This window comes from Oryctolagus cuniculus, chromosome 8 (assembly GCF_051225735.1).
Source record: "Oryctolagus cuniculus isolate XC-2025 breed Fujian yellow rabbit chromosome 8, ASM5122573v1, whole genome shotgun sequence".
Classification (NCBI taxonomy): domain Eukaryota; kingdom Metazoa; phylum Chordata; class Mammalia; order Lagomorpha; family Leporidae; genus Oryctolagus; species Oryctolagus cuniculus.
This window is the reverse complement of record NC_142874.1, coordinates 118,436,393-118,463,603: the sequence shown is the minus strand read 5'-3', so window position 1 is coordinate 118,463,603 and position 27,211 is coordinate 118,436,393. Positions and strand designations below refer to the sequence as shown.

The window sequence follows — 27,211 nt, the reverse complement described above, 5'->3', positions numbered from 1 at the left end:
GTGGAGACTAACCGTGTGCTCTCCGACTCCGTGTCACAGGCTGCTTCTGCTTGTCTCGTAGAGTAGCCTACTCGAATGTTTGGTTTCAGTTTCTGTCGGCCCCGTAATCATTGCATGAGCGTTCGCCGCCGCCGGGTGCTGGTGCTGGTGCTGGCGCTCCTAATTTTCCTTTCTTTTTTTATTTATTATCATTTCTAACTTTTTTGTTTTGTTTTTTAACTTGCAGTGCAAGCTTCACATAAAGCCTGGCAAGCCAAGGACGTTCCGCATTCACCTGCTTTGGCAGTAATAGTGTATCTCTGCCGTCTGTGTCCTTTGGTTTTTTTATTTTATTTTATTTTTTGTTTTTGTTTTACCCTTCCCCAAACACCAGTAACTCTTAACTCATTTTGCTGACTGTTTTGTCGGGTGTTGGGAATGACAGAACAAGGGAATGACAGCGAGAGCCCTGTGCATCTGGACAGTACGCGATTGGTTTTTTGTGCGCCTTCCGAATGGCAGCAGGAAGCATGCCTGTTCCTTGTGTGTCGCTTTGGATCAAGGACCGCGGGGTCAGAGGCTGCCTGCACGACTGACATGGAGACTTCTCACCGCCTCAGCCGCTGAGCTAAAGCCCTGGGTAGCCATGAGAACTTGCATATCCTCCCTTCCCCACCTCCGCGACCGCACAGACCCAGCACTCACGGTCTCTCCTCCGCACCCCGTCCCCCTCCGCCCAAGCCGAGGCAGACGAGTAGGTAGGCAGAGCGGGGCGCCCGCTTCCCCTAGGACTTGTCGCTGGTGTGAGTTCACCTTCAGCTCTAACGTTCTGCGTCCTGAACTTGGGGGCATGTGTTCAGACAGAGCGGTTCGAGACTGCGTCTGCACACCCTCCTCCCAGAGCCCAGCCCGGCTGGAGTGGACTGAAGCCAGCACCAGGTAGCGATGTTCACCAGGTGTGCCGGTGGCCTCGCTTAGCACAGGAGCCTTCTGCCACGGTCATGGGTTTTCCACCGCCTCCTTACCACTTCCTGACATTGAGGACTCTTTCCCGAATACACCTGTGCGCTCTCTGCAGGCTGCAGGGGAGGACTTGGTGCACGGCTCCGGAAGAGGGGTCATTCTGGCGCACCTTGTCCCTAATCGTGGCTAGAGAACGCCCGCAGGTTGTGCCGATGGCACACTTGCTGTGCAGGGCGCAGCGCACGTGTGCGCTTGGAAGCAGGAGGTGGGGAGGAACGCAGCCCAGCGTGCGAGCCCAGCCAGCGGCCCCCAGCCTCACATCCAACTCGCTTAGGTTCCTTTCCACATGTGGTGGTAAAGGCAGACGGAACAGAGCAGCTGAGCTTTCCAGTCCAGTTGTCCCGAACGTGTTTGCCTCACCTGGGCCCTGCGCACACCTGGTTGCACCTGCTCCTTGTGGCCTCATTGAGGGTCAGGACAGAAGCCATATGCCAGGTCGGGGACTGTATCCCTGGTCTGTATGGGAAAGCACACGGTTCATCTGGTTTCTGCTAGTCCTCCCTGATGGTTAGCCTTTCATTGGCTTCAAACCCCCCTCCCCCGACCCCTACTCACAAGATGCCCCAGCTTTCTCTCACTCTCGCTCTCCTGTTTCTCACATGGGAGGTACCATTTCTCATGAACCCAATACTTGAGCTCTCCGTTTTCCTGTCGGCCTTCCTTAGCCGCTCAGTAAATAGAGGATGCTGCACCTCCCCTGCCTTGCACATGTTTTAAAAACTTTGTCTCTATTGAATTCCAACAAGGAGAGGTTCCCCTTTCTTTCATCCTGAGCTGCAGGTAAAGGATTGAAGGAACAGTCTCCCATGAAGGGATGTAGGCTTAATTAGGCAAAGTAAGGAAATCCGTTTCATCGCAGCCCGAGCTAAGCTGGGAACCTGCGAACTCGAAGCAGCAGCTGTTTTTACGGGTTCGGCAGCAACTGGACCAGTGGATTTGTTTGCGCTTCTTCTGTTTTTGCTTTGTTTTACTAGCCGTGGACTGGAGCTAGCGTGGAGCAGCCAAGCACTAGACAGCATGCTGACTCTAACCATGGCTGCATCTGCTCATGTGCCGCGCCTCAAACAAAAGCCTGAATGTCTGTGGTTTGCTTGTTCCAACCCCTGCTTGTTTGAGCATTTTTTGTGCCTTGTGACAGAACATCCACCTTGAAAAATCCCGCGTCTTGCATCACTAAAATGAACCTAACAATGAAAGGCACGCAGTTGACTTTTTGATTCCAAGATTATTGATTGGATTGGATGGGTTTTTTTATTTTTTATTTCTTATTTTTTGGCATTAAATTTTTCACAGGAAAATATCACATGGAGAGGCAGGGAATAGGAAGGCAACAGAAACCTAGAAGCCATCTTTTTTTTTTTTTTTTTTTTAATGTGTTGCTTCTCAACTTTTTCTACCACTGCTCCCAGGCCTGTTTAGTTTGTTACTGCTGCTCTTTTTTCTTTCTGTGTCTATGCCTTTTTTCACAGTAGTCCTTGGCTCTGCACGGAATAAATGATACCCTCAAATCTAATTGGATGTGCTTTCGCCTTTGCATGTAAGTACAGTAGAAAGAAACTTTTGAGATCTTTTTAAAATTAGGGACAACAGATGGGGTGGGTGGATTCTTTTTCTTTCTTTTGGCGGGGGTGGGTAATGATGTCAACAGCTTTTGTTTAATAAAAAAACTAATATATTTAAAATGGCCAAATTTATACATATGTATGTATTTTTTTTCCACAACAACTTCTGGGTTTCAATGTGGAAGTTAGAAATTGCTAACCCCAGCCTGTGTTCAGCACAGCATCATGGACGTCCTTGGGTATATGGAGTCCTTGATTCTGTCAATGAAAATAAAGCTTGAGTGAGAAAATGCCACCTTCCACGCTGGAAAATCAACAGGGAGGGACAGCTTTCAGCCAGGCTACCTTTCTGACCACCGACTTTATTTTTTTTAATTCAGGGTGTCTCCCTCATGCTAACTGCCCCAGTGCTTGTATTTTTTACGTTTTGATCTGACTTCCCCACCCCCAGCTCTCCCCATCTTTTTGCTTCTTCTGGATGTTAGCTGCACCTAACGGTTGTGCAGGCTGTAGGATATGGTGGGGGAATTTTTGGCAATTCAGACACTGTTTTCCCAGCTTAGGCTCTATTTTAATTGGTCAAGGTTTTGTCCAAAATGGATTCTCAGCCAGGGAAAGGAGCCACTGGGCACAGGCTCCTCGTTTTCTTCCTCTGTTTCGTAACTCACCAGCGGTCACACGTGGTCTCCATATCCCGTGCCCCTCAAGTGCAAAGCCATGGTTCCCTCACTTGGCTGACCTCTCCCGCAAGTGTTTCATAAACCAGCTGACTGTCAACGTGGGGTTTTTGGTTGCTCCCGAGTCACGTCCCCATCTCCGTGTGGTCCCTACCCAGAGTCCGTTCCCATCCCTTTGCTTTGCCATTGTGAGTGTCTGGAATTCTATCAGCTTCCAGAAGTCCTGGTTCTGGTGACAGGACATGGATTTGAGGACTCTCTAGTGGGAATTATGACCTCCAAGGTCTTGTTTGTTGGTCGGTATGAAGGGAATTTTCAAAAATAAATTGAAAATTAAGCTGTGAACAGCATTAGAACTTTGTCTCTTTCTCTTAAAAATATGCTGATATGCCTTAAACTGTAGTTTGTAGATTCTTGTCATTTTTCTGTTTGAAAAATAACCAGTGTGTTTTCTAAAACTGTTGTGTAACCTACTTTCAGTGTTAATACAGAATTGTCATGTATGTAAGCCGCATGGTAGACACTTGTCTTTTTTTAAGAAACTAAAATACTTGTATCGATGTGAAGCATATCGTTTTTCAAGTATGAACGTGATCACTTAGCGACGTGTTCAGTAATCTGGTGTCTGTTATGGTAGGAGAGTGTGGACTGGCAATCTATGCATTTATCACTCGTGCCAAGACATAAAGCAGGGGAAAATATATTTTTACCCAAACATCGTTCTGTGTGCCCTTTTGTGAGTTCTTCTCAGTCACTGCTCGGTCATGCGTGTGTGCACGTGCTTGTTATGTTGGGCGTAAAGGAAATGGGAGTGATAGAAACGCACGCTTTCGCTCCTTGGGTGCTGGGCTTCACATGCTGCCATCGAGTGGCACCAACTCCTCCAAGATACACTGGCTGCCTGGTGTCCGTACTCACATACCGTGCCTGCCACCTCCCCGCCACTCCTGTCCCCGGCCGCCCTGCCGATTTGCAAGCCTTGGGGGCCACAGAGGCGGCGTCCCGCGTCCCACCCGCGGTCACAGTGCTGCCGTGCGTCTCCCCCCTCCGGCCGCGCGCGCTAGGTGGAGTCACTCCCTGCACAGCGCTGTCCCTTTCGCAGCTTGTTGTAGAGACGCTCCTTTTGTTTCTTTGGAAGCCTTTAAGGGCCACCTTTTGAATCAACCTTTCTGTTTTCTCTTCTGTAGCTTCTTCTTTATGTAATCATCCCGTTGACAAGCCCCACTCTCTCCTAATGGACATAGAGCCTTAGAAGAGCAGGAGCTGTCTGTTGACACGTGTTGGGGAAGAGTTACCTCATTGCCACCATCGCCTCCTATTCTTTTAAAGTCTGGGTCAAACATCGCACCGCTGTTTGTGTCTGTCAATGTCTGTTTACAAACCACTGCCCATAGTGGACCCTGAAGTGACTTGTCACTCCCCGAGACAGTAATACGTAACCATATTCAGAGGAAACTGAATGAAGCAGAGAACTTGGGCCAAGCCCCAAGGTCTTGCGCTAGGATCCTCTCGCTTAGCTGTCATGTCCTTGAAGCTGCTGATCCAAGAACGTGTGGACTGAAGACAGCAGGTCTGAGGCGAGGGGCCGCCAGCTCTGGGGCCCACGACCTTGATCTCGTAACTCCTGACCTCTCTGTCCCGTGAACAACAATCCGAACAGCCCCACCAGGATCCTCAGCCTTCAGCAGGTCAAAAGATCGGGGCCACTTCTTCCTTCCTTTGGTCACTTTTGTGGGTTGTTCTGGTGTTTGGGATTTTAGTTACTGCATGAACAGAGAGCTAGTGGATTTTTCTTTGGCGTGTCCTATTGATATAATGTTTTTATTTTTCAGCTGACCAGCTGCCTCTTGACAGAGAACTGGGCATCCCTCCTTTCAATTCAGGAACCATTGTTATTTTATTTGACTTTTTTCTGTTATCTGCATCCCTTATATAAGTTGTTTTGGGTTTGGGATTCTGTTTGAGGGGGGTGGGGGGACAATGTCCAGTTTAGTCAGTTCTTTTTTTGTATTGGTTGTTCAAACTGACTTCTGGTATCAAAATTACGCCAGTTTGAAGTTCATTTCAAGGGGAAATTTAAATGAAGTTGAAGTCACAAAATTTTGTTCAATATGTGTTCCTCGTCTTGGACCCAACTTAAAAAAGAAAACCTTTGTTGCTAGGGTTTTAACCTACAAGTCTTCATCATGTTAAAACGTACTAGTGCTGGGTGGATGACGTTTCTGCCTCCTGGTGCAGTTTATATTTAAAGATTCCTGAAAATAACTTTCTGGCCCAGCCCTGCCTTTGTATTTGTTGTGAAGCTCTGCTTTCCATTGTGTCCGCAGTTCTTGACCGGGACCCACAAGTCCTGAGCCACGGGAAATGAAGCGCAAGCAAGTACATATCCTCTCCCAGAGAACAGCACTATTTGCTGCACAATGGTCTGATTCACACGGTCTTCCCAGTCACCCAGGTGGCTTCGCCCACAACATCTGCAAAAAATACTTGCTGTGAATCAAACCGCCGAATCCCTTAAAACCACTCACGTCCCAACACGTGTGCGCTGTGCGCCTGGCACGGCTCACGCTACTGGCACAGCTGACTACTAGATTAGTCTTCACCTCTCAGGAAGTTTCTATACTCAAGGGACAGTTTTCAAATTGCTAACTACTGTGCAGCATGGACATGCATTTTGAGTTACCTTCCATTGTTTGTCTATGGCTTTGCATATTCCCATCTTCATTCTTCAGCCCCATGGAAGGCAGATCATGAAAATACTATGTATTGCATTTGGTCTCGATCCCCAGGAGGGTCCCCCTCTGGAGAAGAAAGGCACCACATGCCCCTGTCGGGCAGTGAGATGATGAAGCCACAGCCCCTGCCTCTTGAATCATCTGATTCCTAGAAAGAGGCTACTTGGAGCAATTGGATGACATGCTGGCCAACAGCTTTCTTAGACAGAAACTGTTACTAAATACAAGTAAAGTGGGATTCACCTGTGCTATTAGTGATCAAAACATGAGTCGAGAACCATCCCCTGCAGCCTACCCAATCCGTAAGGACAGGAATCTGCTAGTGATGTGACCGGTGGGTGGGTGGGTAGGGGAGGGGGAGCATGGCATATTGTCAGTTTGTAGGTTAAATATGTATTTCCTATTGTGAGACCACTGTAATCGTTAAGTACAATTGATGTTACTCTTAAGCTCTTAATATTTTAATACCAGCTTTATCCTCTCATTTTAAAAACATTCTACATCAGGTTGTAAAGGTATGTTTTTAAGCAATGTATAAAAATCAAATTAGCATCTTTTTGAACATACAGAAATGTGTAGTCTTTGTACATGTTCCCATTTTGGCCCCCTGGTTAGAAGTATAAGCATCCTCATCTTGACAGGGGAGGGTGAGGAACAGAGTGGTCCTAAGAGGTTGTAAGGTAGGTTGGCCTCTGTCCGGTTACCTAGGAAAAGCTGGGCCTGTCCCACGAGGCTGAGCGCCTCGCCCGGCTCGCCTGAGATGACTGCCATCGAGCTGGCATTGTCCCTCGGGCGGTGTCCTTTCTCCAGTGCTGATAACGGACGGCTTCTCAAGTTCTCCTGGCTGACCTACCAAAGGATGTGAAGCCATCCAAGGATAATTATCAGCAATGATAAAAATGACTGGCTTATCTTGAACTAGAACGTGGAAAAGCAACGCAGGGAGAAAAGGGCCACTGGTACCTATTTCCACCTGCAGCAGGCCTTTAGGCCTTTAGGCCTTTTTATCTTTAAAAGATACTGCGTGATTTCAGATGCACTGCCTGCTTACCCAAGTGTAGTCTAGATGGGCTGTAGATACACAGCCGGCCTTTAAGGGAGAGCTGCCCCTCTGACTCAGGATGTGCTGGGCTAGGGCAGATAAAACAATTCCTCATCCCAGTAAGTCTGACCAACTCCCCAGCCCACCCTGGGCAGTACTGACCAAGTGAAACTTTGCTTCTTCCTTATTTTAATTTTGTCCCAGATCATGGGCGAACAGTTCTGGAGATCTGAAAAGCTAAGTGCATAATTTTCACCATGTAGGTATTTAGATCACCTATTTTGCAAATGTCTTACCATCTTTCCACCCTGGAGAGGCACAGCAATGGCAGTGTGGCTCACTTTAAAGATCCCTGTGCTTGAATTCTTAAGACTATGCTACATAGTCCTTGTGACTCATTCCATCTGGCTTTCAGATCAATCTCTAGCCAGCAACTGGCATGCCCAGGGCTGACAAAAGGATCAAATGTGTTCATGTGTAAGTCTAGCTATCCCTTCACTGCCCTTGCCAAACCTGCTATTCCAATAGCTCTGTACAAAGATGTTGTCCGTGGAACATTATGTGAGGTTCAAAAGATTTAGTATCTAGCTCACATCACTTACTTTCAGTCCACTGTGGAACCACTTTCAAAATTATGGGACCTAGATTAGGGGAGGTAGAAGCTATGTGGTGGCCCATGAACCACAAAGAACGAGTGAGTGTGTATGGGGAAAGCAGAATATCCATGGAGCTGGGCTTACCCCATTCATTCTCGGTACGGTTTCAGAGTTGCAGTTCAAGCTTCTTTTTTAAACATTCACGTTATGTACATACACTTCCCTCCTCCTCTCCAAGCATTTCACTGTGTACTACACCAGGCCTACCATGCACTGTGAATTGCACTTTGTCTTAAAAGCATAGCAAATTTCTGGAGTAAAGGAAAAGGTAAGCACTTTCTACATTAACTTCTTGAAAAGACATCCTATCCTGCAAGCTAACTGTCCCATTCACCAGCAGTCACATTTCAGTGGTTGCTAGCCTAAGGTTGCCCTGAACATGTTTTCAAGGAATGAGAAACCAGCTCCCTGGGTCTAGGACTACTCCAAATTCTACTACTGCCTGTGTGCACACAGTAAGGTCAGCCGTCGGGCATGGGATTTGCTATGATGTTATATATTAAGCCAAGGGGAAGAAAGAGGTTCTCTTCATCCTGAACTTAGGTGCTCCTGGGAACTTAGAGTCATGAGCTCTTCTCAAATTTCTGATAAGACACTCTTGATGACTTATGCCTTTTCAAGTAAAGAGTAATTCTTATCAAGCACTTCTGTTCTAATGAATGGTCAACTCCAACTAAAAGCAAGGGCTAAGGACTTGGGTATTTCTAGGTTGGGTCCGTACACAACTCTAGGACAAAAAAGTGGAAAACTGGTTCTGTTTTGAGCTGAAACTTAATGTCCAACCATCATTTGCTTTTTTTTTTTTTTTTTTTTAAAGATTTAATTTATTGGGTCCGGCACCATGGTGTGCTAGGTTAATCCTCTGCCTGTGGTGCCAGCATCCCATATGGGCACCAGGTTCTACTCCCAGTTGCTCCTCTTCCAGTCCAGCTCTCTGCTGTGGCCTGGGATAGCAGTGGAGGATGGCCCAAGTGCTTGGGTTCCTGCACCCACATGGGAGACCAGGAAGAAGCACCTGGCTCTTGCCTTTGGATTGGCACAGCTCCGGCTGTCGCGGCCATTTGGAGAGTGAGCCATCGGAAGGAAGACTTTTCTGTCTGTCTCACTGCCTGTAACTCTGTCAAATAAAATCTTTTTAAAAAGAAGATTTAATTTATTTGAAAGGGTGAGAAAGAGGTCTTCCATCCCTGGTTCACTCCCCAATTGGCTGCAATGGCCAGAGCTGCACCGATCCAGAGCTAGGAGCCAGGAGCTTCTTCTGGGTCTCCCATGAGGGTGCAGGGTCCTTGGGCTATCTTCTAGTTTTCCCAGCCATAGCAGAGCGCTGAATCGGAAGTGGAGCAGCCAGGACGTGAACTGGTGCCCACATGGGATGCTGGCACTGCATTACCTGCTATGCCACAGTGCCAGCCTCATCATTTGCTTCTTATTCTAGTGTAAGTCTCTTGTACCTTAAGTGATGGCCACTTAAACTGCAAATGTTCATGTACTGGCTCAGGAAGGCCTGTTACCATATACTAACCACAAGGGATTCAGTGTCTCCCAGAAATTTAAAGATCCTCTTTTCTTTTTCTAGAAGCACCACCTAGTGGCCAAAGCTCCTGCCTTAATAACATAACCTAAAGGCTAATCTCAAAGAATTTGAGGCTTTAGAAATTGCACATTAGACAAAACTTCCATGATGTGAAATATAAAGGCTAAGTTTGAGAGGACTTAGAAGTTGAACTTTGGTTAAGAATTCTTAGCTACAATGAATTACGCAATTAACACAGGCTAATATAAACTTGAGGATGCTTATTTGGCACAGGGCCTTCCTTTTCAGGTTGAAAATGTACACACTAAGGGAAAACCAGCTCCCCTTCGTGTTGGCTGAGTATCTAGCAAGACTGCTTTGGGCAGTAATGCTCAAGCACCACTTGCCTTCTTGCTTCAGGAACTCCAGAATGATTATGTTGGGCAACCTGGAAAATCCAGGTATGTGATGTGTACACAGGATGCATACATAGAGGTGGTTGGTTCTACCATAGAAGATGCATACATAGAGGTGGTTGGTTCTACCATAGAAGATGCATACATAGAGGTGGTTGGTTCTACCATAGAAGAGAAACGGACTTGAGAGGACAGACAACAATGTCTTAATTTTCTCAACAGTGTGAATGTAGGCTCTGATTCTCATCAGCTTGGCAGAATAAAGAGCTACCCTCCAGCTTCCTTCAGACTCAAAGGCGCTCTTAGGAACAAGTTTTTTAATTTTTTTTTTATTTTTTGACAGTTAGGTCTTTTTCCGTTGGTTCACCCCCCAAGTGGCTGCTGGGCTGGCGTGCTGCGCCAATCTGAAGCCAGGAGCCAGGTGCTTCCTCCTGGTCTCCCATGTGGGTGCAGGGCCCAAGCACTTGGGCCATCCTCCACTGCTTTCCTGGGCTACAGCAGAGCTGGACTGGAAGAGGAGCAGCCGGGACAGGACCGGCGACCCAACCGGGACTAGAGAACCCAGGGTGCTGACGCCACAGGCGGAGGATTAGCCAAGTGAGCCGCGGCACTTGGAAGCACTGCTCGTTCCCAGCTCTGCCTTCTCCCTCTAATATAATGACTAATAATACTACACTGATATAAGACAGTCCTCTGCCTGCAGAGGAAACATCAATCTTTTGGAGAATGGGGTATTTAGCATCTCCTAATCTAATCTCTGGGACCAGGGCACATTCTTTGACTTTTTCTGTTGGAAGATTTGAGGATAACTTTACCTTTCCAGAGGCTTCCCGGAGTAATAGGATTTTTTAACCAGAAAATTGTGATTCATAAAGCTTCAGTTTTCCAGATCTTGGAAGAGTTTGTGATGCAATGCTAAGTAACATGGGACAGGCTAAGAATAGTTTCAGGTACAAGAACAAATTTAACAGTAGCAGCGCTGTTAATGGATGTTCCACACTACTCAAGAGTACTGTGCTGCTTCTCTCTCAAGCCAAAGTTCTCCAAAGAGCCTACAGTAAGTAGATTGTAAAGAAGGGAAGGTGTAGTTGAACAGATGCTCTGGGCTCTCCAAGTACAATCACTGAACTGGGGCTGGGGTTAAATCAGCTGTGAGGCAAGAGAGCCAGCAGCCATTTATTCCACCTGACTCAATGTCCCCTATACATAGTGCTGTGTTCCAAATCAATTGCCAGCAGTTCTTAATCCTAGAAAACCTGAACATCAAGCAAGAAAAAGTCCTACTGTCCTCTAAAATCTGTTCAGCTTGCAGGTATTGGACTACAAATGAAATATTCTGACCCTGGACTCAATTTTATCCCTAGCTCTCTAACATATCGAAATAGCTACCATTTGTTTCATTTTGGGTCTGTGAGGCCAACCCCGGGCTATACTCACACACATGGAGTTTCCCTTATTTTTGTTTTCCTTAGCTGAATAGCAGTGCCTGAGCAAGCAGAAAAAAGTCACAGATAACCAAGGTTAAGGACAACTTTTATTGCTACCAGAGGCTTTTAACATCAGGACATGGTTCTGACTGTAGTGCCGCCTTCAGACTGCAAAGGGAGCTCAGGATCCAGAAGTCATTAAGAGGAACAAAGGTAGGTTGGGGAGATGGGAAGTAACTTTCATCAAGAAAATCCCAATACAGAATTAAAACTAGGGTACTGAATTTAGTTAGTACATGTAACACTCAAATCATAGAGCTGCCCAACATCTAGACATTCTCCTACTGATTATAAATGAGTGGAAACCCATCAGTTACAAAAACCTAATTTTAGTTGTTACATATTTCTTTGGTGAGCACCTTGATATATTAACTTTATCACAAATTCTTTTATATACAAATGTCAAAAATGCTTTCAGCAAATCTATGGGTGACCTAATATGTGCCACTTTAAAAAGCATCTCTTAAAGACAGTGATTTTTGCTTTCAAACAATAGAAACTGAAATAAGCAAAGTGGTATTGTGAGCAATTTTCCTATTACCACTTCTTACTTCACACAGGACAATTCCATAGTACCTTTCTCAAACTAGGTAGAATTTGAATCAGGATTAAACATGGCCATTAAGCTGAAATAATTGTTTTAAAAATTGGGGGGGGCCCTTTTCGGTGGATATTGGGGTATAGATCAACATGCATAAAATTCATTATTCAATGGAGAAGCAGGCAAAAGCAACAGGAAAATTTGGATGCTGGGGATAGGATTTGCAAGCTATGAATTCTAAAATTTAAAGAAAAATTTTGACACAGGGCAAGCTACATTTTAACAGAAGAGCAGAACTGACTACAAGGGGATTTTTTACTTTTTTAAAAAAATTTTGGATATTTCTGAAGTAGATAGATATATGTATCTATCTCAATATAGCTGTCTTTATGTGAAGTACTGAATTACAATTAGCCACATAACTAAATGGGGGGATTTGTTTCTGGCTCACTTCAGATCAGCCTGATAAGGTATATATCTTTCTATAGCCTTTCCTGATTTTTCCGTGTTCTCATTTCTAGAGTGGTCTACCTTAGTTTGTACTTGAAGGTAATACCCATTCAAACTACATGACAGAAACAGGCTGCAAAGGTGGACAAGGGGAATCATGTCCCTCTTGTCTTGATAAATCAGTGCCACACACAGAACCCACGTTTTCTGAAGCATTATCTTCATTATAGAGCCGTTTGATTCCATCGTAGAAGTCATCCACTTCCATTTCCTCTACTTTGCGTTTAGCAGAGGTATGCTTGCACCCAAGGGCAGCTGGGAAATGATGGTAGAAAGCTGCTGTACCTCTGACTGGCACTTCTGGCTTGCTGTTGTCCGTGGAGGAATCTGGGCCCGGGACAGAGGAGGGATGTAATCTGAACACTCCTTTGTCACAGGTCACCAGGGTGTGCTTGAGGGGACGGTAGACATAAACGGAATTTAGAGGCAGGGAAGACTCCAGAGTAGAAAGGTGGTGTGCCACAAGCTCCCGACAGTGGATCAGCTGGGAGCTCTCCATCTGGTTCAAGAAGAAAGTCACAAAGTTGATGATCAGTTAGCATGGGCTACCCTGTCATCTTTGTGGGACACCTTTTCTTCCTGTGGCCTCTGCCTCTTCCCCTCCAGCCTTCTCTCTTCTCACATGTTCTACCCCAAACTCATCTATTTCTCCAGCCTACTCATCATCTTGGGGATTATATCCATAGCTATTCCCAATGTAAGTATCTTTGGAACTTGAGTTCTGTATTTGTAGTTATATGCCAGATATTTACAAGAGAACAGAAACTTTTATTGTTAACTGCTAAGTATCCAAAATGTGCCCCTTTTAAGACATTAACTGGTATTCAATTTTTTTCTCTCTTAAAAAGATTACATAATACTTGAGAGTCCTCCAACTATCAAGCAAGATCAAGTAGCATTGAATTAGGCATGCAAGTAGATTACTGATGGCAAGGGGGAACATAATCAACATGATATCAGTTACAAGTCTAGGTGGCCCTAGCTTTGCTGGATAGCATGAAGCACTGAGAAATACCTGCTGGGCAGTTATTTCAACAATCAGATCTTGTCCTTTTTTTTTTTTAAGATTTATTTATTCGAAAGTCAGAGTTACACAGCGGAGAGGCAGAGAGAGGTCTTCCATCCGATGGTTCACTCCCCAGATGGCCACAACGGCCAGGGCTGCGCCAATCAGAAGCCAGGAGCTTCTTCAGGGTCTCTCACGTGGGTGCAGGGGCCCAAAGACTTGGGCCATCCTCCACTGCTTTCCCAGGCCATAGCAGAGAGCTGGATTGGAACTGGAGTGACTGGGTCTCAAACTGGTACCCATGTGGGATGCCAGTGCTTCAGGTCAGGGCATTAACCTGCGGTGCCACAGCGCCGGCCCCTTGTCCTGCTTTGTTTCAAATCAATACCATACTTTCTAACTAGAATAATCTGATTACTTGAGTCATCATCAGTGCCTCCAGAACTGCATCAGCAGGAAGCTGATGTCAGGTATCAAACCCAGGTACTCTGATGTGGGATGCAGGCATCTTTTCCAGTGGGCTAGATACCTGCCTCTAGGCCATCTACTTTATGGTTAGGGACTAGGAGTACACCACATTAATCCGGGTAAAGTTAACACACTAAGATAATCAGGATGTGCCACTTCAGTCACAAAAAGGAGCCTATGAGTGCAGAAACAGCAGAGAAGATCACTTCCAAGAGAAAAAGGTTTAGCCACCCCAGAGTGGGGTGGGGAGCCTGGGGGGTGGGGGGCGAGGCTAGGAGGGAGTGTTGCATGGTCTGAAAGGCCAGCTTCCTTTTAAACCAGGGAATACACCCTCAGCTTGTCAAGTTCACGAAGGGACAGGGCAAGCTAGTGATAGTGGCCTCCTCATAGCACAAAATGTCTGCAACAGACCCTCCTCAAACCAAAACACTAGGATTCATGTCAGAAGTAAAACTAGCATGATCAAACCAATCTGATGCAAGGATTTCCTGCATTAGAACCAGAAATCCAGAGGGAACATCTGATATTACTATGGCTTTACCACAAGGCTACTTAAAAAGATGTTAGACATGGTGTTCCTACCTGAATACAGGCAAACTTAACACAGACAGAACTGAGTCCTACAAAACCAGGAGCCATCATGTTTGAGCATAAGATGGTTTCAGATCAGATCTGCTGGATCAAATCCAAAGTGTCTACCAAGTTTTGTAACCTTACTTTTTTCACTTCCTTGCCCTTTGCAACTTGAATACTAGATCAGACAGAGAACTTAAGCATTGTGTTTAGATAACAGATTCCTAAATAAATGTTTGCAATATAACTATATATATATATATATATATATACATACACACAAAAGAAAATGGAACAGAGGTTTCCAAACTATGTCCAAACAGCTTATCAAGAACTCTGCACCCCAACAGGCCTCTGCCCTGAGCACATATTAGGAAGTTGGGCTCTATTTTTCTACTTTGTATTCTGGGCTCATGTGTATTATCAGGTTTTGGTTGGGGAAAGTATGGAAAAGGCCTCCATTTCTAAAGAAAAGGACTACATCTGTAAGGTCTGTATGACCTAGAAAAAGCACTGATTATTCTAAGTTTTTCACTTCTAGGTAGTTCTATGTGATGCTCAGAAAGTCCCAATTTCCCTAGGTTGGGGTTATAAAATAAAGGACTGCATAAATGATTTCTCAGAAGATTCTATCAAGTCATGCTTATAAATACTGTTTAAGGAAAAAATCTCAGTGAGCCCTTCTACCACCAGAAAACATAAATCAGCAGATTCTCCAGTAGACAAAGTTATTTGTTCCAATAAAGTACTACAGATGGTTTTCTGTTAATAGTTATTTCCCTACTTAACATGTGAATGATTAATATTTAACTTTCCAACACTTTACAGAGGCAAAGTGTATCTCCTGTGACATACCATTCATTTATGATAGTTTATGACAGTTTCTAAAATTTCACTGAACAGCAATTACATTTTAATGACTGCATTTATTTCAATGGAAACAAACACTTCTCTAAGCTAACTCAATGTAAGATACACTAATAAAAGATTATTATCCTTTTTTATGAAAAGTCTCTCAGCCAGGCTGGCACCACAGCTCACTTGGCTAATCCTCCGCCTGCGGCGCCGGCACCCCAGGTTCTAATCCCGGTTGGGGCGCTGGATTCTGTCCCTGTTGCTCTTCTTCCAGTCCAGCTCTCTGCTGTGGCCCGGGAAGGCAGTGGAGGATGGCCCAAGTGCTTGGCCCCTGCACCCGCATGGGAGACCAGGAGGAAGCACCTGGTTCCTTGCTTCGGATCGGCGCAGCTCACTGGCCGTAGCGGCCATCTGGGGGGTGAACCAACAGAATGAAGACCTTTTCTGTCTAACTCTGCCTGTCCAAAAAAAAAAAAAGGCTCACCCTTTTTCTAGGACCTGAAATTCTTAGAACCTGATCGTTCAGAGATCCTTTAAAAAATTTATTCATTTGAAAGAGAGAAATCTTCTACTGGCTCAGTCTTCCTGGAAGCTTCTCTCCCACATTGGGCTCTGTGGGGAGCAACTGAGATTAGACTAAGTTACTGGAATTAAGACTTATTCTATGCATCTGCTCTCCCACAATATGGCGCTGGGGAGGAGCAAACTTCTACGCAGCTGCCTCTCGCCAATTTGACTGATGAGCTGCAGGAGCTGATCCTGCTCCTGATTGGAGGAGAGCAGCGTGCTCGGCATGTGGGTAGCAGAGTTGGGATTGGTGGAAGAGGACTATAAAGGAGGAGAGAGTCAACATGCACCAGGAACATCTGAAGGAACACCTGAGCAGCCCCCGAGAGAGCCGGCCAGTGGTGTGCCGCTCCTCTGCGGAAGCGGGGAAAGTGGCAGGGGGAGCCGCCCCTCCACGGAGGTGGAGGGGTCGGCAGCCAACCCGGGAAGGACCAGCAGCAAACCCGGGAAGGGCCGAGCAGACAAAAGAACAGCGCAGGGTTTAGTGTCGTTCCTCCGTGAATGGGGGAGCGACAGGGCCCAAGCACTTAGGTCATCTGCTGCTGCTTTCTCAGGCACATTAGCAGGGAGATGTTTCAAAGATGGAGTAGCCAGGACAAAAACCGGTGCCCACATGGGATACTGGCATTGCAGGTATCCACTATACCACCTCCCTGAGATATTTCTTAAACTTCTGCTAGGTTTCCCAGCTCACGTCTATTAACTTTGTTATAAAACAGCAAACTGAAGCATTATTTTGTTTTTCTAAAACTTTAAAAGAACTAATTGGAGCAAAGAACTGTTATTCTAAATTCTGAGTTTAAAAATATTTTGCAGTATAAGTCTTCTAAGTAAAATCCCATGAAACCCATCGAATCTACTGATGACTGAAAATACAGAGAGACGTTTCAAGGGAAAAAAGGTAGGGTCATGCTTTGCAACAGACGTGAACTTGGTCAGTTTTATCTGGTTACATGATTTTCAAAGTAATTGCTAATATACAGGCCTATCACCACCTCTCCATTTAGATGAGAGTTTTCTCCACTAAACCTTCATTATTTTACATAGGTGGTTGATAATTTATCAAGCTGTAATGTTGTATACCAGTTAGAGGATGAAAGTTATGAACTAGGGCTGGCGCTGTGATACAGCAGGTTGATGCTCTGGCCTGAAGCGCCAGCATCCCATATGGGTGCTGGTTCTAGAGCCGGCTGCTCCTCTTCCAATCCAGCTCTCTACTGTGGCCTGGGAAAGCAGCAGAAGATAGCCCAACTTTCTGGGCCCCTGCACCCACGTGGGAGACCCAGAAGAATATCCTAGCTCTTGGCTTCGGATTGGCGCAGCTCCAGCTGTTGCGGCCATCTGGGGAGTGAACCAGTAGATGGAAGACCTCTCTCTCTACTTCTCTCTGTAACTCTTTCAAATAAATAAAATCTTAAAAAAAAAAAAAAGTTATGAACTAATCTAAGGCACAGAAAATACCAGACAAATCTCTTTCAAATAACTTCTACCTGCCAAGGTCTGTTAGAAATATTTCACTTGCTAGCCAACAAACTATTAGCTTGTCTAAAAAGCAACTTATCTTTGTTTTTGATATATTTTATAAAATGAGTGAAATAGAGAATACATGAAACATAAATAGCCTGAGGTTTCTTTATACAAACCTGAAAGAGCATACATAATTAACTTTTCAAAACTCATATAATCAGTTCAGGAAAAAAGAATCAAGAAAATAATCTATATTTTACAAGAGGTAAAAAAAAAAATCCCACAAATGTAAATTCTTGTTACCTACTAAGAAAGATATGCTATTTTAAGATTATGATTATAAGGCTAAGACATTTCTAATCACCTGATAATCCTGTGTATTCTAGTGAAAAAAAACTGGGGCTAGTGTTGTGGTGTAGCAGAGCTTGGGTCTCCACCTGTGATGCAGACTGCTCCACTTCCAATCCAGCTTCCTGCTAATGTGCCTGGGAAAGCAGTGGAAAATGGCCCAAGTGCTTGGGCCCCTATACCCATGTGGGAGACCCAGAGGAAGCTCCAGGCTCCTGGCTTTAGCCTGGCCCAGCCCTGGCTGTTGTGGCCATTTGGGGAGTGAGCCAGTGGATGGAAGATCTCTACCCACTGCCTCTGTGTATCTCTGCCTTTCAAATAAGTAATTCTTTAAAAAAGAAAAACTTCTAAAATGAACTCTAATTAGAATGATGCATACCTGTGCTTTCTGAAGCAGTTCAAGTGTAAGAGGAAGCCAATCAGGAATGAGTTTCTCCATTTCCAAACTAATTATGGCCAGAGCAAGCATGGATCCTTTGAACTGCAGAAGGTGGCTGCAGGCCATACAGTGAAGCAGTTGCTTGGTGAGGACTGCCAGATGTTGAGATGGGCTCAATTTGGGCAAACTGAACAGTAACTGTGGCCTAGTTGACACTGCAATGGCATGAAACTGGAAACAAATCACAAGAAAATCATTTGAATTTTACTTAGAATGTCTAAGAAAAATCACAGAGAAACTGATGTGACTCCCTTATGTATCACCCAATTTCTAAGTCTGCAATTTTAGTTTCAGTAAGCTGACAAATATCCTAATTTTTATTTTTTTCTTGGCTAATTTTAGTGGTTTTCCTTTACCTAAAAATCAGTACAAAATAGGTGTGTGCACAGTCTATTTGTCAGGTTACTGAAACAGACAACAGATTCAAATAAGAAACTACAAGACTTTAAGCATATTTACAATGTGAAGAAAATCCAATGGTGTGGCTGTGTGAAGATCCCAATTCAACTTATCCAGAATAATTCTCTCCATTCTCAGAATTTCAGATGAGGAACATCCACAGAAACTATCTCTTGCCAATACCTTCAGTACTGGAATTCTCTATCCAAAACAAAAGAGAGTAAGAGCAGAAGGACAGAAAAACTTAACTCATTTTTGTTTTTGGCAAACAAAGATAGTAAACAAATTTTCAAAGCAGAAACACAGGTAGTCTTGAAAGGATTTATTACCTCATCTTCCTCAACAGTCTTAGCAGCTAGGAAAAAACAACTGATGGCAATACAACTCAAATATTTCGGGTGGGCCTAAAATTTGAAGAGGGGGAAAAAACTTTAGTGACCTTTCAGAGAGTTTATAAAATTGTTTTAAAAAGAAGTAAGAATGCACACCGTTCTACAGAACTGATTTGGTTTCTACCCATTCCTTTCTAGATCAGAGCTAACTTTTAATATCACAATCCTAGCCATATGGTACTCTATGGAAACAATGAAAATCATTTCACTGCTGGAATTCAACCAAAGCCTGTTAGCCAAAGCTAATTTCTATCCAGGAGAGAAGAGCTTGCTTTTAGAAGATACACTTTTATTTAATAAACTATTCCCAAAAAATTTTTAAAAATTGTATATAGATGAGTAGAAATTCTCCAATAATTAAGTACGCTACCCCAAACCCATACATAATTCAAGTTACATGATAAAAATGAAAAGGTTCCAAATCCATAAAGATCATTTAGTAGAAAGCATTTAACTTTCTTGGGCCTAACACACATAAGAGGGCTTCATCTTGCCTATTTATTTAGAAATAAAGCAGGCCCACTTTCAGCATGTCTGCCAATGAAGCAATTAGAACAATTTAGTTCAATTACATTGAGCAACACAAGAGGTAAACTGGATAATACAAAAAAACAGTAAAACCTGCTTCAACATTTGTTACACGTAAATAATGACTGCTGTCTCATTCTAAGTGGAATCTTCCAATCCTCTGTCTATGTGAGACATACAAGATGGTTCTATACTATCAATATTTTAGAAATGATAATTACTGATCACAGTACTATGGTTTAGAAAGCACCTCCACATACAGTATTAAATTTGTTGTATCTTTATCTTACAGGTGAGACAAGTCTCAGAGTCTAAGGGACATCATACACGTGATCTAGGAAGGGAAGTCAGCTCTTGCTGCTGAGATATTGTCCTGGCTCCCTTAATTCCAATTTGGCAATATATAATGCCACACCCTGAAGTAACTGGAGTTCATTAAAAGAAAAGAACTGTCAGCAATGAGTAGGCAATAGAATCCTTAATTCGAGGGTACTCATAATAAATTTAGTAATAAAAAGAAATCAACAACAAATGTGACTTTTTAAACAAGCAGTTTTCAGTTCTCATTATGTATGAGAACCATCTGTGCAGTTTGTTTTTGTGTTGTGTAATACAGACAACCAGATTCTACCTACTAGAGATTGCGATTCAGTATCTGGAACAAGACTCAGGTTCTATGCTTTTAAAGAGCTCCATTCATGATTAAACATCTCTTTTATGATAGAGGTTACAATAAGTAGTTAATTAATTTTGAAAAACATAACCAAAAACTTTTTTTGGAATTATCAGCTGTAGTAGAGGGAAATGGAGGAAGGTGGAGGAGTTGCTGCCGAGATAAAAAGTCTTTCAGATAACCCAGATTTGAGGCAATTAGCATCATTACAATTAAGGGTTCTCTAAGTCTTTTAAGAGTATAAGTCTGAAATAAAAGATACATACCTGAGTGGCTATCCAATTTTTTAACATTCCATAGTTCTTTGGCCTCTGTTTTTATGCCTAATAATAAGGCATGTAATTTGCAGTTCCCCCAAGTTTATATATTGCTATACATAAAAGTGGCTATGGTTGAACTGTTTTTCCACTTTTATGCTTAGCAATTAGAGAAATGCTGACTTTCTGTTTTAAATTAGTTGAGGGCTTAATATGACCAATTTAACATAACACTCAACATATTATAGCAGAATTATATAAAACTTATTAATGTGTATGTTGCCTGTCAACAAAAATATACTAAAGTTGTTTTGTGACATCTTGTTATATACCCCAAAGTATACCCCTAGAAAACATATTGTTCAGAAAAACACAATATGAATATTCAATAGGAACAGAAAAAAAGGTGCAATAAATTTATACTTTCTAGTCTGACTCACTGTCGACCTCTTGTGTACCAATTCTCATATGTCCTAAAATGACTAAACATTCTACAAATGCTATATGATTTTTACTATCAAAAACATTACAGGTCAAGTACAAGTTAAAAATACTTGCAGCAAAAAGGAGATTAAAGAGTTAGAAATGCTTCCAAAAATGTACAACATAACAAAACACAAAATACCATGTCTTCTAAGTATATAGATCTTCAGGAAAGTTTTCTACTGCTTTCTATTTATACAATATTTACTAACAGCCTCTGGTTTAGCATAAAACTCTCAATAGGTTATGTGTAAGTGATATCTTAAAATATTTACCTTTACAGTAGCTAAAAACCTGTCCAAAAGACTGCTAGCCAGAGCAAACGTTTCTGGGTAAAGATTGAACTGGTACTTGAGTTTGGCCAGCCACTGAATTACTTCATCTCTCTGGGATGGAGAAACATTCTGTAAGGGAACAATTACATATAAATAAAATTAAAAGTTAACATCAAAAGTTATGTTTAGAATTCTCTCATAAAAGGTTAGTAAGTACTAATAGTTAGGCTCTTCAGACTTGCAAATGAAATCAAGGTGGATAGAAAAGATTGCTAGAAACAGATACCCTAAGAAGCAAATAATTTCATAAATCAAAAAGGCAACAGGAATTTAAAGCAGTTTATCGGACTAAAGCTGTACATTCGATGGGATTTGGGTGCACAGAGTTAGAATTTACATCCTACAGATCACTGTCCAGTAAGACAGAAGGAACTAGAGCAGGGCTATTAAAACCCAGGATTACAGTGGCAGGTGTTTGGTGCAGTGCTAAATTGCTGCTTAGGATGCCCATATTCCCTATCAGAGTGTTGGGTTAAAAGTCCCAACTCCGCTTCCAATCCAGCCTGTTGTACATTCTGTGGGCAGCAGGTAATAGCTTAAGTAGCTGGATCCCTGTCACCCACATGGGAGACCCAGATTTAGCTCCAGGCCTCTGGCTTTGGCCTGGCTCAGCAGTGCCAGTGGTTGTTACAGATATCTGGGGAGTAAACCAATGGATGGAAGCTCTCTGTCTCTGATTTCAAACAAACAAAAAAATACTAACAAAGTCCAGAACTAAGATCTTTCTCTCTTATAAAAAGTCTGGAAAAAGTTGCAAAACACCTTTGTCTGGAACTAGGGTTTCTCTAGGAAGTGAGAGGAAGCAGTACAGCCTAACTGCTAGGACCTGCGTCAAACAACGGTTAGCAAAATCACTGGTTCTACAGTATCTCTTACTCATACAAATTCTTGAAGGGCTACTTTCAAATCTACCCTGGAACTAGGGGCTTCTAAGGATCCTTGGGCACCAAATTAATGAAGGCAGCCATAAACCTTCTAGATAGGGAGAATTAAAAAAAGAAATTAAATTCCTACCAATGCTTTCATCTAAAATGCCAAACAAATAAATGTATTGTTAACTATGCCACCCAAAAAAAATCAGCAAGGAAATAAGCTCACAGAAGTAGAGATACATGGTGATATAATCTGATGAAACTGGGGAGGCTTTTAGGGAGGTGAAAAGTACAAGAGCAATAAGAAACGAGAGTATCACTAACTACCATCTGCGGACCTTAGACACACAATGCGGGAGTATGGCAGAAAAAAATTATCCCTGAATGACAGTTTATTGTTATTTGATGTGTGACATTAAACAACCCAAACATAAAATTTTAGTAAGTATCACAAAAGACATAAAAGAGAACATGGTTTAAGGAGACTACAATATAGTTAGAGTAACTACATGATGTAACTTATGTAAAGCACACATAACAGAATGCAAAAGGCACTCAAATATTAGTTTTCTTCCTTCCCACCTCTAAACTGATTCCCACTAAATGATGTCAGAAAAAACAAATTTATGAAAAGTTACATGAATGACTCTTTTAACCATAAAATTCGTCATGAAAGAGATCATAACACTATCTTTGAACTTTAATACATTATTTTTAAAGATTTTATTTTTATTTATTTGAAAAGTCAGTTATACAGAAAGGAGAGGCAGAGAAAGTTCTTCCATCCGATGGTTCACTCCCCAGATGGCTGCAACGGCTGGAGCTGCACTGATCTGAAGCCAGGAGCTTCTTCCAGGTCTCCCATGTGGGTGCAGGGGCCCAAGGACTTGGGCCATCTTCTACTGCTTTCCCAGGCCACAGCAGAGAGCTTGACTGGAAGAGGAACAGCCAAGACTCGAACCGGCGCCCAAATGGGATGCCGGTGCTTCAGGCCAGGGCGTTAACCCGCTGCACCACAGCGTCAGTTCCATGAACTTTAATACATCTTACATTAAGATTTAAAAATAGGGACCGGCACCGCGGCTCACTAGGCTAATCCTCTGCCTTGCGGCGCCAGCACACCGGTTCTAGTCCCAGTCGGGGCGCTGGATTCTGTCCCGGTTGCCCCTCTTCCAGGCCAGCTCTCTGCTGTGGCCCGGGAGTGCAGTGGAGGATGGCCCAAGTCCTTGGGCCCTGCACCCCATGGGAGACCAGGATAAGTACCTGGCTCCTGCCATCGGATCAGCGCGGTGCACCGGCCGTGGCGGCCATTGGAGGGTGAACCAACAGCAAAGGAAGACCTTTCTCTCTGTCTCTCTCTCTCACTGTCCCCTCTGCTTGTCAACAAACAAAACAAAAACAAAACAAAACAAAAAGATTTAAAAATAGGGACAGGAAAGCATCCCTGCATGGCTGGTGTTACCATCACTACCCAGAACTAGCAATTACAAAAAAAGAAAAAAAAAAAAATTGAGAAAATCTACTCTTTAAAGTCATACTAATTCTAAGATCAGTTCTTCAAACCAGTTCAAACATGTACCAAACAATATCAGGACAGTAAGTGCCTAACTAGTTACCCTCATTCACTCAAAGTAAAGAATAGAAGAAAGCAAAGTCCCAAACAGCATTTCCTAATTTCATGAAGGAAACCGTTTGTTTTTTTCTCATATGAATTACTCAAACAAGGTTAAGCGGATTTGGTTAACTGGTTGAACAACTAAGCTGAAAGAGAATTTATAATGAATTGATGCCACATGACAAAACATAGGCTGGCTGCTATAATACATGCTAACTTCAACAAATTCTCCCCCCACCTTTAATCTCTGAAAGGTTTAGCATTACCTAAAACATTTAGTACAACCCCCAGCCCCCAGGCTTGTAATATAAATCCCTTTGTGACCTATTTCTCCTGCTTCATCCATCTTCCAGCACTTTCTGCTTTTCACTTCATACTTAGGTATACTACTTCTATTTATGATTCCTCCTGGCACCTGCCATGCTACTTTACATCACTGTTTATTTGCTCATTTTTCCTTCTGGTTGAACATACTTCATTCTAAATTCCACTTGCTTTTTTATATATCCTTCAAGAACTACTTCAATAGTCACTGCCCACACCACACACTTTTCCTTGTAACTCAGGTTGAATCTTCCTGTGCTCCTATTGCATCTCTTCTCGTATTTATTTTACTCAACTTAAAAACAGAACAAAACAAAACCTTCTGCTTTTGGACAGGATGACATCAGTATCAGCAAACCTACACACCCTGGCTGAGAACAAGTAGAAAAGCTATAGCAACAACCTGTTCTTAATGGTACCAGAACTGCTAGGACTACCAAGCCCTGAGAATTCAGGATTTTTGAAAAGGAGGTAACGAGAGATAAGCTCAACATTCTGCCGTAGCTTTTCTTCCAGAGTACTTGCTTATCAAGTGGGAAGGACAAGAAGCTAAGAATAAACCACTGGAGCTTTTAGGAGTCTTACAGAGCTAGAGACAAAATTTGGAGACATGAGGAGCCAAGAGCTTACCAGGAAGAGAGATTAATCAGAATTTAACACTCAACTGAATTTCTGAATGAAATTCTGAAGGTGTATAGAACAAGGATCTAAGAAGTTACACAGAAAACTTCTAAAAAGCGAGAATGAGTTCAAGAGAGTTCAGCATCCTTTGGGAATTAAGGGGTCCTGGTACATACTCCAAACTCTAAGTTGGAATCCTACACTCTACTAATCAGGGCAAAACAAGATGACACCAAAGCCAACTGCTATCCAGCCTTCAGTCAGCTCCCACCAGAGAGGAGGGACACTAAACCCTTTATGGAAGAGGGTATTGTACTCAAGAATCACTACAATTTTTTCCAATGTTCAGTATCAAATAAAAAATCATCAGGGATGATAAGAGAAAAAAACCAAGAAAACAAAACCCAGGAGAAGAAAAACGAAAAGTAGCGGAAAGATCGAGATCTTCTGGGAAAAGGACTTAATGTACAAGAAAATAGAAGGAAAAGAAAATGGAAGAAAAGAAAGAATTTTACTAGAGAAATGAAGCCTACCCCATCCCCAAATTTGGAGGAAAATTACTAGAACTGAAAAGCTGGAAGAACTCAATGTGTGGGGGCTGGCACTGTGGTGCAGTGGGTTAAAGCCCTGGCATGCAGGGCCAGCATCCCATATGCGTGCCAGTTAAGAGTCCTGGCTGCTCCACTTCCGATCCAGCTCTCTGCTGTGGCCTGGGAAAGCAGTAGAAGATGGCCCAAGGCCTTGGGCCCCTGCACCCATGTGGGAGACCCAGAAGAAGCTCCTGGCTCCAGATCGGCTCAGCTCCAGGCGTTGCGGCCATCTGGGGAGTGAACCAGTGGATGGAAGACCTTTCTCTGTCTCTTCCTTTCTCTGTAACTGCCTCTCAAATAAATAAATAAAATCTTAAAAAAAAAAAAAAAAAAAGAACTCTATGTGTGGATATAACAAGTTACACATGGATGGTCAGCTATGCCTTGAGGAAAACTTACAGATTTAAATTGCCACTATTCTTTATCTCAAATGATATGTAAGGTACCAGGGATAAAAGATACATGAGACATCTTATACAATAAACTTTTGGAGAGTTTATGATATAATCATATTACAGAAGTCTAAAAATTTCTAAAAGAAAAGGCATATAGCCAACAGTAATTGAGAGGTCATCCAACTATCTTCCAGGAAGCTTCCAACACTGGCAATACCTTAGGGTTCACTCAACCCCCTTACAAATACTGATGATTATAAGAGTGCTTTTCATCAACTAATTAGAATCATATAAAAGTATTCAGCCTCCATGGCTAACTATAAGAGGGCACTTCAAAAAAATTGTGGAAAATAAGATAATGCTATTTCCACAAATGTTTGGAAGACACTTTGTACATCTAGAAATGAAAGCTTATGAGAGGCTTCAAAAAGACCATAGAAAATTTCCAGTATCTTTTAATTCCATTTTTCCACAAACTTTTGAAGTCCCCTAGTATTAAGATTATAAAGTAAGAGAATGAACATAACTATCTTCCTAAAGCTATATATAATTCAGATAACAAGAAAACAACCAACAAACAACAGCATCCCACACCAGAGTTCAATTCCCAGCTCTAGCTCCAGTCTACAACTTCCTGCCAATGTGCACCCTTGAAGGCAACACGCTATGGCTCAATAATTGGGTTCCTGCCACTACATGGGAGGCCTGGATTAAGTTCCAGCCTCCTGGCTTTAGCCATGGTCCTTGTGGGCATGTGGATGGAAACTTGTAGTATCTATGTTTTCCTCTCTCTGTAACTCAAAATACTTTTTTTAAAAAAGGGTTAACTCTTGTTTCAGAAAGAGAGAGATATTTCTCCAAGAACAGGGCATTAATGGTACATACTCCACCAATTAAGTGTCAAGATACTATTATGCATGGCACCAGTACACTTATTTCTAACAGAACTCATCTATCTGGAGTAAAGTGAGAAATCATTACCTGATCTGTAGGGAATTTCGGCACAGTCACCTTCCACATCTGGGCTTCCCTAGAGATTGCCTTTTCCAATAGGAAAGACAATCTCTGGTTTTCCAAGGGTCCTGGAAACTTCATGATATCCTTTGGAGCTGCCTGCCACCCAGCTTGATGTAGCTACCTGTAAAATCAAACATAAATAATATTTTTAATTTAATTACAGAATATAGCAATATATGCATATAAACATGTTAGTACTTATTAAAACAATTCATAAAACAAAAATAGGAATGTTATGAGGTAGTGAAAGATTTTATAGCTCTTTAAAATGTCATTATGGCCGGTGCCACGGCTCAATAGGCTAATCCTCCACCTAGCGGCGCCGGCACACCGGGTTCTAGTCCCGGTCGGGGCGCCGGATTCTGTCCTAGTTGCCCCTCTTCCAGGCCAGCTCTCTGCTGTGGCCCGGGAGTGCAGTGGAGGATGGCCCAAGTCCTTGGGCCCTGCACCCATATGGGAGACCAGGAGAAGCACCTGGCTCCTGCCTTCGGATCAGCGCGGTGTGCCGGCCGCAGCATGCCAGCCGTGGCGGCCATTGGAGGGTGAACCAACAGCAAAAAGGAAGACCTTTCTCTCTGTCTCTCTCTCACTATCCACTCTGCCTGTCAAAAAAAAAAAAAAGTCATTATATTAAAATGTTATAATTATCAGTCATCTGAAAAATTCTAGCTTTAAATCTGAAATTCAGTTATACAGTTGTCCAAATTTTCTTCTTAAAAAGCTAATCTGAATCAGGGACAGTTTTTTCTTCATTAAAAAAAAATATCAGTGTTGGCATTGGCTGCTCTGCTTCCAATCCAGCTCGCTGCTAATGGCCTAGGAAAAGCAGAAGATGGCTGAAGTACT

The 27,211-nt window shown here is 43.0% G+C and overlaps 2 protein-coding genes across 22 annotated transcripts in view; one reads left to right on the top strand and one right to left on the bottom strand.

Moving 5' to 3' along the window:
- Positions 1 to 27,211, top strand: part of SEPTIN11 (septin 11) — a 153,041-nt gene that overhangs the window by 98,396 nt on the left and 27,434 nt on the right. For 2 of the 15 annotated variants that reach the window (XM_008267700.5, XM_089303204.1), the window contains exons 10-11: positions 2,472 to 2,539; positions 4,429 to 5,506. The exons of 2 other annotated variants lie outside the window; for them this stretch is intronic. In XM_008267700.5, coding sequence (XP_008265922.2) covers positions 2,472 to 2,496 — 25 coding nt within the window. In that variant the 3' untranslated portion in view covers positions 2,497 to 2,539; positions 4,429 to 5,506. Of the gene's footprint in view, positions 1 to 226; positions 3,961 to 4,428; positions 5,507 to 5,568; positions 6,549 to 27,211 lie in introns of those variants that run through there. 11 more of the 15 variants (XM_008267706.5, XM_070047989.2, XM_008267705.5 and 8 more) reach the window with 9 other exon arrangements.
- CCNI (cyclin I) overlaps positions 1 to 27,211 on the bottom strand; it is a 42,034-nt gene that overhangs the window by 7,374 nt on the left and 7,449 nt on the right. The window contains exons 2-7 of one of the 7 annotated variants that reach the window (XM_051820204.3): positions 26,330 to 26,486; positions 20,872 to 21,000; positions 18,593 to 18,667; positions 18,324 to 18,464; positions 17,805 to 18,035; positions 2,625 to 6,825 (exon numbers count right to left, since the gene is read on the bottom strand). In XM_051820204.3, coding sequence (XP_051676164.1) covers positions 6,523 to 6,825; positions 17,805 to 18,035; positions 18,324 to 18,464; positions 18,593 to 18,667; positions 20,872 to 21,000; positions 26,330 to 26,443 — 993 coding nt within the window. In that variant the 5' untranslated portion in view covers positions 26,444 to 26,486 and the 3' untranslated portion in view covers positions 2,625 to 6,522. Of the gene's footprint in view, positions 1 to 2,624; positions 6,826 to 11,119; positions 15,455 to 15,537; positions 17,024 to 17,804; positions 18,036 to 18,323; positions 18,465 to 18,592; positions 18,668 to 20,871; positions 21,001 to 26,329; positions 26,487 to 27,211 lie in introns of those variants that run through there. The other 6 variants (XM_089303208.1, XM_089303206.1, XM_089303205.1 and 3 more) reach the window with 6 other exon arrangements.